Source organism: Saprolegnia parasitica, assembly GCF_000151545.1.
Source record: "Saprolegnia parasitica CBS 223.65 unplaced genomic scaffold supercont2.372, whole genome shotgun sequence".
In the NCBI taxonomy this organism is placed as follows: Eukaryota; Oomycota; class Saprolegniomycetes; order Saprolegniales; family Saprolegniaceae; genus Saprolegnia; species Saprolegnia parasitica.
Window position 1 is genome coordinate 1 of NW_012156766.1, and position 9,875 is coordinate 9,875.

The 9,875-nt window shown below is 56.7% G+C and overlaps 4 protein-coding genes across 4 annotated transcripts; 1 reads left to right on the forward strand and 3 right to left on the reverse strand.

Moving 5' to 3' along the window:
- Nucleotides 1-424: 424 nt before the first annotated feature.
- Nucleotides 425-4,314, reverse strand: SPRG_16772 (hypothetical protein; the record flags this gene model as incomplete). The annotated part of the gene is made up of 3 exons (XM_012356087.1): nt 425-1,179; nt 1,453-3,022; nt 3,106-4,314. The coding sequence occupies 3 exons, from the start codon at nt 4,312-4,314 to the stop codon at nt 425-427; spliced, it is 3,534 nt and encodes a 1,177-aa protein (XP_012211477.1).
- A 939-nt stretch (nt 4,315-5,253) lies between these two features.
- SPRG_16775 (hypothetical protein) lies at nt 5,254-6,758 on the forward strand (the record flags this gene model as incomplete). Its single annotated transcript, XM_012356088.1, has 1 exon — nt 5,254-6,758. Exon 1 carries the CDS (start codon nt 5,280-5,282, stop codon nt 6,756-6,758), a length of 1,479 nt encoding a protein of 492 aa, XP_012211478.1. The 5' UTR covers nt 5,254-5,279.
- A 682-nt stretch (nt 6,759-7,440) lies between these two features.
- SPRG_16777 (hypothetical protein) lies at nt 7,441-7,992 on the reverse strand (the record flags this gene model as incomplete). Its single annotated transcript, XM_012356089.1, has 1 exon — nt 7,441-7,992. One exon carries the CDS (start codon nt 7,990-7,992, stop codon nt 7,441-7,443), a length of 552 nt encoding a protein of 183 aa, XP_012211479.1.
- A 629-nt stretch (nt 7,993-8,621) lies between these two features.
- Nucleotides 8,622-9,156, reverse strand: SPRG_16779 (hypothetical protein; the record flags this gene model as incomplete). Its single annotated transcript, XM_012356090.1, has 2 exons — nt 8,622-8,630; nt 8,716-9,156. 2 exons carry the CDS (start codon nt 9,154-9,156, stop codon nt 8,622-8,624), a joined length of 450 nt encoding a protein of 149 aa, XP_012211480.1.
- Between the last annotated feature and the right edge of the window lie 719 nt (nt 9,157-9,875).

Below are 9,875 nucleotides of genomic sequence, written 5' to 3' on the forward strand. Positions count from 1 at the left end.
GCCTTTCACAGTCAATTGGATTGGTGTATCAAAATTGGTATCCAGCGATCCTATTCGTCGTTGGGAATTGGTATCCAGGCATTTGATTGGCTGTTGCCAGCGGTTGCCGGACGGTTGCCATACCAAGGCGCTTCCCATTGGCCGATATCTGCCACGATGGCAAATAACTACCGTCCATCGTCCGGAAATCGGGCATCTCATCCCGGAAAAACTCCGGGCGAATGGCGCCGGAATCCCACATTATCTGCCACCTCGCCAATAACTACCGTCCATCGTCCGGAAATCGGGCATCTCATCCCGGAAAAACTCCGGGCGAATGGCGCCGGAATCCCACATTATCTGCCACCTCGCCATTCCTAGAATAGAGGCACCACTCGGTTCTCAGGACTGTCACATCATTATGTAGTCTATTGTTGCACCACATCTAGGCGTCTTGAAGTTTGTAGTCGCGCCACTTGCCGCTTTCTGGAATACCGTACATGGACTGGAGCTTCTTGTCGATGCGCTCCATGTAGCTGTGTACCGCGAGGTTGACCTTGTCGAGGTCCATCGACACCTTGACGTCATCCTCCAAGTCGGTCATGTGCATCTTCTCGAGCACGCGGGAATGATGCCGCGGAGCCGAGTCCGAAATCGATGACGCGGCACTCGAGTGGAACGACCGGCGCGGCTTGTACTCGGCGTGCGGCACGGGTGGCACGAGCAGGTACGAAGCACTGTGGTGGTCTCGATGATCGCGTGGCGAGTCTTTGGCATCCAAAAGGTCGTGTTGGATGACCTTGAGCTCGGCTTCGAGCGACTCGTTCTTGCGCTGCGTCTCGTGGAGCATGGCAGCGAGTGCGTTGAGCTCGACCTTGTCGACTTCGGCTTCGGAGCAGCGTTGCTGGAATTGCGTGTGGACACTCTGCGCTGCCACTTGGAGCTTCTTGAGCTCCTTCTCGTAGCGCGCAATGACGCTTTTGAGATTGAGCACCGTGTCTTCCTCTTCGAGAAGCGCATGGCGTGCGTTGTTGAGTTGATCTTCCAGCGTCTTGCTCCGGTCCGTCGTTGCGTTGAGCTGCGCCTCGAGGTCCTTTATCACAAGCTTGGACTCGGCAATTGTCGACTCGAGCAACGTGACTTGGTGCTCGGCTTGCTTGCACTCTTGGACACAGAGCTCAAATTCGCGCACCGTGATACCTAGTGGTCATGTCGCCGTTGAGTCCACGCCATGCACGATGTAATATGGGCATCATACAACGTTCAAATGCAAAGTGAAAAGTCAAAAATCAAAGTGAAACGTCGAAAATCAAAAGTGAAAAGTGGAAAATCAAAATGATAAGTGGAAAAGACACCGAGAGCCGTCGGCCGCAAACAGTACAGATTCGAGAGACCCACGTGCACCTCCAACATGGGAGAAGAACAAAACACATCAAGACACGCAACGTACTGTGTCCATCGTGCGTCTGGTACATGGCAAGCTTTGTTTGAGCTCGGCCGTGTTGGCGTTGAGCACTTCGAGCTCCTTGAGTTGATAGTCCTTGTCCTGCACGGCGTTTTGAAGCGCGTAGTTCTCTTTTTGGAGTGCGTTGCGCTGGAACTGCAGCTGCTCGACCTTCTTCATCCACTCGAGGACTTCGCGCCGAATCCGGTGCACGTCAATCGCAACAGTGTGTGTCGCCGCGTGCCGCACCGGGCGTAAATCGCACAGAAAGCTCGCGTGGCCTTGGAGAACGTTCTGGACGACTTGGACGCCGCTCGGGTCGAGCGTGTGCATGGCCTCGAGCAGCGCCTCGCCGACCGGCGACTGGCCATACGACGTGTGGTGCTGGTATCGCTTGGTCAAGCCGCACTGACTGAGCGTGGCCACCTTGTCTGCAAACGCGGCGTTGGCGTGTAGTCGCTTCACACCTGCCCGAAGCTGCGTCTCGCTTGGCAGCGCGAGGAGCTTGACGACGCCAATTTGCTGCGGAAAGACCATTCCGAGCGCTTCGTTGCGACCGTACGAGTGCGAAGCGGTTTGCCGCAACCGGTTGCACGCAAAGACGGCCAGCGCCGCGGCTCGGAAGCGCACTAGAAGCGACCGCACGGGCGTTGTCGATTGGAAGAGCGACGCGATCGCTTCGATTTCCTTGTGCTGGTTCTCGAGGAGACGCATGTGGTGGGACAAAATCCGCTTCTGCATTTGAAGCTCTGCGATCTGAAGGACCATGGGACGCACGCTCACGATGAAGAGGTGCGCGATGCTGAGGTACACGGGCGCGTCCGCTTCGAGTTGCGAAAGCTGTTGTTCGACGTGGTGGCGCGACGCTTCGGCGTGCGTCCATCGTTCGGTGGCTTCGGTAAACTGCCGTGTGAGCGCAGTGATTTGAGCGTCGTTCTCGCGCAAGAGACACGCATGCTGCTCTTGAAGCGACTGCATGCTGTTGGTGTGGCGGAGCTGGCACGCTTGCATCTCGACGTCCTTCTCGTGAAGCTTGCGCTGCATCTCGGTCTCGGTCAAGTCGAGCTTCCGGACCGCCTCGAGCTTCTTCTTGACTTCCTTGTTGGCGCGATGGGTCTCTTGGTTCGCCTTGACATGGCACTGGTGGGCTTCTTGGAGCAAGATCTGTAGGCTGGCCTCCCAGCTCTGGCGCAAGTCGGCGTACGTCTTATATTGCAGATCGAGCGTCGGCGTCGTTGACGATGCGTCCTGCCACGGCAGTCGCTGCATGCGGTGGATCTGCTGCAGCGTGAATTGTTCCCACTGCTCGACCTCGCTGGCCATGCGCTCGGTCTTCTGGCACGTGGCGCGGCTCCAGAGCAAGAGATCGCGCTTCTCGCGAATCGAGAGGTCGCGCGCCGACTCGGCGACCGCGCACGCCTCTTTCTGCCGCTCGACTTCGCGGCTCAGCTCCTTCATGTCGGCTTTGCACGCGCCGAGCTTCTGCGAGAGGACGCTGCATTGGTCACTCAAGGCGCGCTCGTTCTCTCGACCAGCAATCAGCTGCTTGGACACATGCACGAGGTCGTGCTTGAAGTGGCTCAGCATTGTCCGCAAGTGCTAGCGTCCCGATGAGCCATGAAAAAATGAAAAAATGAAAAATGAAAAAATGAAAAAAATGCACAAGGGGTAGGGGAGGGTACCTGAATTTCCGACGGACATTCGTGCCACGACGCGACCGCCACGTCCACGTCGTCGACACCGAGGCCGTCGGCGTCGTTTTCAATCGAGAGAAGGTACAGTCGCATGGCTTCAATCTCTTTTTTGAGCACGTTGGTCGTTTGCCAAATGCCTTGCTTGAGCTGCACCATGTTGCGCTCCTGCTCCTCCCGATCGCGCTGCGCATGGAGGAGCCTGCCGTGCATGTCCTTGTTGTCGAGCTCGAGCTGGTGGTAGTACGGGACCTTTTCTTCCAGCAGCGTATTGCGCTCGCGGAGCTCGCGCAGCGTCTCGAGGGCAACCTTTTGCGTCTGGTCCCGTGCCGTAAGCGTTTCGAGCTGGTCTTCGACGGTATGGCAAGCGCTCTCCCACTGCCGCCGCTTCTCCTGCTCTTTCGCCAGCGACTCTTGCGCGGCTTGGAGACTCGCCTCGACTTGGGCCACGCATGCATTCGCCGAGGCTTGGATCGACGTGCACTGCTCCGTCTTGTGTGCCAGCGACGTCTGCGCGTGCGCGAGCTCGTCTTGCAGCGTCTGGATCGCAGCATGGAGTCGGATCTGGTGCGACTCGGCCGTCTGGCTCTGGTGCTGGCTGCTCTGTTCGCGCAAAATGGCTTGTTGCACGTCGTATTCGAGCTTATGAACTTGCTCATGGAGCGCGCGCTGCGCCTCCAACGACGAGCGGAGCTCGGCCTCCAAGCTCTCTTTGACACGGGCCGCCTTGGTCAGCAAGCCTTTGAGCTGCGTGTTGCGCTGGGCGAGGTCGTCGCGCTCGCGCTGGAGCGAAGCCGCTAGCTCGGTTGCATTCTCAAACTCATTGGCGCGCCGTGCAGAGTCGAGGTCCTTGACCTTGGCTCGCTCGTCGAGAAGCGCGACTTGGCTGCGGAGCGACGCGGCTTCGGCGCGCAGGCGGCTATTGTCGTGCTCGAGACGTCGAATGAGCTCGAGCTGCTTGCGCAAGTTCTCGTTGAGCGCCTCGTGGTGGCTCTCGGCCAACGTTTGCGCAAGGCGCGGCGGCTCGTCTACGGGTGCGGGTGTCGGCGTCGGCGGTCGGATCGCGCTGAGACGCAGTGACGTGGCGTCCGACGATTGGCGCTTGAGCTTCTGGAGGAGCTCCTTCTGCCGAGCGTAGTTCTCGTGCTGCTTCAGAAGCGTTTGCTGGAGCCGCGCGTCGACGTCGGCCTCGTCGTCCATTCTGCCAAGTAGCGCCACAACCGCGACTGCGTAATCTTCGATTCGCACGCGAGTTCTTCGATTGCAGTCGCATTTTAATGGATTTTGAAAGGTCGCACTTGGGATTTGTATGTAGAATAAACCGTTTGCATTGTACAAACCAGCGCTCACACGATGGCGGTGAGAAAGGCGCGACCTTTGACCAAAAGATCGCGCAAGTCGCACGAAACGACGCCACGTACCCCAGCCAGTTTGCACTACCATGACGTAGGTGAGCGTTATTGCAGCGTCAACCTCGCGCGAGCCATTGCTCGCCGCGTAGGCTCGATAATGACATGGACAGCTCCAGGCACACTCCCAGTAGCCCAGAGCGGGCAGCAGCCGTAGCGCTTTGTAGAGTCTTGGAACCCGGGGTTGCAAACTTGATGTTTTCCGCTCGAACGCGTTTGACGAATCCTTCTGCGTCTCTCGAAGGGATGCTGGCGCTGGCATCAATGCTATAGTAGATTGTCGACGACGCGCCATGATGAAGCAGAAGAGACAGTTGTCTGGGAAGAAGTTGCAACGACGTGGCCACACCTGATCGAGCACCACACGCGCTTTCTGCAGCAAGAACAATCTTGTGGGAAAGAGCAGGATACTTCTTTAGCTGGGCCGCACTCGACGTACACTGTACTAGTACTAGTTGTCAGTGTAGCACTGCAGCGCATGCAGTGATTGTCGTTTGATATGCACTAGAACGGTGGCATCGACAGCGTCGTCGAAGGAACCAGTTGACGCAGCGGCCCACACCCCCCTTGCACTGTACACAACGCGCTATCTTGCTGCTGGCGCCATAAAATGGTGCCAGAGACTCAGCGCCAGAAAATTTCTGGCGCTGAGTCTCGAGGTACTTATCCGGATAATATGTCCGGATGGACTTGAAGTTGGGCTGGGTTGTACCTGGTACATACTGCACGCCTTGGTTTTGCACGGCCCAGATCTTGATGACGGCTGTGACTGAAGCTGCGCTCATCGAGCTCATCGCGTGTGCGATTCCGTCCGGCGTGGACCTCGTCGCGTACCTGCGCGCGTGGCCATCGGCCTACCTCACGAACTCGCTTCAGCATCTTCTCCAGCTCGTCGCGCTTGTGCCCTTGCGCCACCTCTGGCCGCGCCTGCGCCTGCCGCGCGACATGCTTCGGAATGCTCGCGTCTTGCAGCACGTGCACTTGGCGATTGCGCTGTACCCGAGCCTCGAAGTGGACTATGTCTACGAGAGCACCTTCTTGGCGCGACCACAGACGCGTCTGCGCCTGCGCGGGATGACGAGCCCAACCGAGTTTGCCTTTGCGGCGGCGCAGTGGGGGCCTCGCATCACGTCCCTCGCGCTCCACGTGCATGGCCAAAAGGCCTTCTCGGCAACGACCCGCGCCTGGACCGCTAGTGATGTCGCACACCTCGTCGTGGTCCTGCCTACGTTGACGTCGCTGCAGGAACTCGACGTAACATGGTCAGCGACAATTCCGAACGCCGATCACATGCTGATGTCGCTGCGCATGCCGTCGCTGCGCCGCGTGCGTCTAACGTTTCAAGGCACGGCCGTGTGGACTGCGACGACATTGGCGGCCCTCGCTGCGTGGCTACACACGGCGTCGTCGCTCACCGAGCTCTCGCTCCGACACGTCGCGTGGGCTGTGCCAGATGCCGGACGGCACTTGGCGACCATGCTTCGAACGTCGTCGACGAACTATCTCTCGGTGACGATTGATGGGGATGCAAGCGTCCGCGTCGACGGCAGCTACGCGTTTCAGTTGCAAATGACGTCGACGCAAGCCACCGAGACGCGCTTTCTCGTGGCGTCGCGTGACGGCAACCGTCCCGACGACGTGGTTGCGACGCTGGTCCCGACGAGGCAAGAAAGGACGGTCCATGGCCTTACGCAGTGTGATTGGACCGTCTATGACGTGGCACTACCAGCGTCGTCGGTTTCGCGCGTTTCGCAGTTGCAGCTCGCGTGTCTGCATGCATTGACGATCTCGACGGACGCCATGCTTGGTGACGCTGGTACGATCGCTCTGGCGTCGGCGATGGCGGCATCCCGCCCGCGCTTCCTTCGCGACCTCTGTCTTGACGACCAAGGCATTGGCAACGACGGCGCACGGGCGCTCGCCGTCGCTTTGAAACATCTTCCGTCGCTCGATATGCTTCGCATGGCGAGCAATCAAATGCGTGGATCGTCTGGCGTCGTTGCGCTCGTCGACACATGGCCACCGCGTCTCCGGCTCTTGGATCTATCGAAAAACCCGCTGGGGGCCAAAGGTGCCCGCGCGCTCTTGTCTGCGCTCGCAGCGCTCGAGCTACCGGCACCCATCGTTGTGCGTGCGACGAATCTGCAGTGCAGTCCGCTCGAGAGTGCGACGTTGGTCGCGGCGAGCCGTCGGCTACCGCCGTTCCGGACGTGTTGTTTCGAGTCGTCAGCATAATACATGTTGCCTTTTGGTTGTTGCAAGCGTGTTCAAGAGGATCGAATGTAGTAGTACAGGACGGAAGGCTCGCAGCTCCAGTTGAAGTGCATCAGCACCGTCTCGACGAGAGTCGCTTCGTGTCGCCCGTTGCACTTAGCTCATTTTCGGTTCTTCTTGGCTTGCCCATAGGATGTTTCAAGCAAAAGCGAGCCATCGACGGTCGTCGGAATCCCAAGCTCGAGACAGGGATCATCAAGCAGCCCAAAACCCAGCTTGATGCCTCGAGGATCCATAGCATGTTGTCGTGTTATGGACGAGAGACGGGGCAGACAGCCTGTTCTCCTAATCCTTGTGGTAGGGATGTGGTGTTTCTGCGATAGATACTATGTGATCTGCAGTGTTTAATGCAACCAAGGCCTGGTGCGAAGACTCTCATCTTGCCACGTGTAGAGACGACCCAACAGGTAAAATTGCCACGGAACAGGGTAGGAGCAACTAAGCACATCATGTAGTTGATCGGTTAAAAGCAACGTCCAGGATCCGCGCCAACGCCAAACTCGTCTCCATCTGTACCGGGAACTGCACGCAGGTAAAGAGGTTTTAAAACGAGACCAGCACCACACAGACAGTAGTCGTGACAAATACTAGTAACCTGATTTGGAGAGCAGCCAACGAGAGAAGATCAACTACTAGTACAGCGTTACCCACTCGCCACAAGGTCCAGCACATGCTGGAGGTTGAGCATCTTCCCAGTGGAGACGTGTCGAACGGGCAGCGTCCGCAGCTGGCTGTATGCGACCTTGAATCGACGGCGCGCGTCCTGAAGTCCAATCTCATGATACATGGGGTATTGGATGCACATCCCGCAGAGCTTCTTGCCGTGGTGCTGGCTAAAGACCTTGATCATATAGAGATTCTGCTTGGTTCTTCCAATATGGCCGCAGTGGTGGCACGATTTCTTCTCGACAAGCCCGACGACCTTCTTGCGGAGCTGCGTGCGCGGCTTGAGCAGCGTTGGCTCGACGCCGCATTGCTCCAGCAAGACGTAGCGCCACACCGACTTGTCAATGGCCGCGTCCAGCGCCGGGCTGGCGCTTGAGAGGTTGAGTGCGTCCTTTGGCTGCAAGAATGCGAGAATGCTTCGTAGCATATCTGGGCCGAACGTCTCGATCACGGTCTCTGTCTTGGCGCGCTTCACGGGTCGAGGCGTAGTCGTGTTGGTTGGTTGGGAGGTGCGCTTGTGGCCGGCCATATTGCAATCGCAAAATGAGCATCCAATGAATCGAAATGGGAAAACGCCACGAGAAACACCATCATTCATTCATTGGCGGTCGACGGAGATGGGAAGGACCTTCACGCATCATCACCGTGGTCTGCATTTTAGAATCACAACGGAACTTGATAAGAGAAACGGAATCCTGAGATGCCCAACTCGTTCCAAACGACTCGGAGACGACAGTGTTTGACCTCTTGCGCAAGTCTTTGCAGAAGGAAGAAAATGATGGGTTTAGTAAAGTCCAAGGGTGTAGCCTTGTCATTTTATCCGAGCTCAAAGCTATTCATTCACAAGTCAGCCCTACTATTGACACTATTTCCGTTTATCCAATCATCGTTGCGTCTGACGGAAAAATTAGGATTTTTAGCCAATGCAACGCCACGACACCCACATACCAAACTTGAAAAGATGGTAACTATTACACATCACTAGTTGCATCGATGCCGTGTCGACGACGATCACAAGATGGCGCAGCCTCAATGGGCTCTACCTCAAGTATACACCAATTGTCCCTTGGCGGTGCCAACACGTAGCTAGTAGTACGCTACCAAACTGGAGCACGATGAAATTGCCTTGTGCATTGTGCAACTACATGCGCATTCTTGTTACGAGATCTAGCACATTCTGTAGGTTGTACATCTTCTTTATGCGTGGCTCGCCCAATTCGTGATCGTAGGACGCAGAGGCGACGAGACGGACTGGCAGTGCATGCAACTCGTGGTGCTTGAGCTTGTACTTGCGAAGGGCCTCCATGTGTCCAATCTCATTGAAAAATGGTATTTCCATGCACGTCAAACAGAGCTTTGCGCCGTGGTGCTCATTGTCAGCCGTGATCGTGAAGGGACCGCGGACCTCAAAGTGGCCGCAGTGACTGCACGTTTTCTTTTCGACTAGACCGACGACCATCTTGCGGAGCTGCGATCGCGGCTTGATCATTTTTGGCTTGACGCCACACTGTTTAATGAGAACGTAGCGCCACACGGACCTGTTCATGGCTGCGTCGAGGACCGTGCTGGCGCTCGAGAGGTTGAGCGCGTCGTTTGGCTGCAGGAACGAAACGAGGCGCGGGAGCACGTCGGGACCGAGCGCTTCGATGGTCCTTGGTTCTGTCTTGGTGCGCTTGACGGGTCGAAGCGCCATGGGGTTGGCCGGAGCGGAGGTACGCTTGCGGCCGGCCAATGCAATTGGGAACTGAACATCCTATGCCATGCCCATTGCTGGTAGAGTGGGATCGCTGAGTGGGATGTTGGGACAAAATGAAAATCCCTCGTCGTCTGGCGCTTGTGCTTTGTGTCTACAGTAGGTTCTAAATTGTGCGCGGCTCGTGCCGCGAAATCACATGGTCCACGCGATGCCAAGCATCTCAGTCTCGGTGTCCACCGTCAGAAAAAAAAGCCGACATTTGGTAATGACACTGGTCTGGAGCTGGGTCTGAGCTTTTTGGACCTCTGGATCCACGGGGTTGGAGCATGGAGCTCCATTTTCGTTTTTCTTGGCACCTATTTAGTGTGTGCCCTCTGTTTTAAACCAGACCCTGATACAACGTCTGTTGGACCCAATGGAATCTACAAAAAGGATTATGGAAACAATGTGCTGTGCATCGACCGTGCATTGGTGTCGCCCACCAACGCTCTTATCGACGCGACGCTGTCACGCAAACTAGGAGCAACAGCAAGTGGAACTCCGGGTCTTGGCTCACGACCGCGAACCCTTCTGGTCGATCAAGTAGCTTGACAATGGACCACATAAAAAAGAAACCCATAGTGTTAATCCCGGTAATACACCGCCTGACAATATATATATATGAACGTGTTTCGCGTTATCTTCGTTGTTACAAAGAGTTCGCATACGTAGAGACT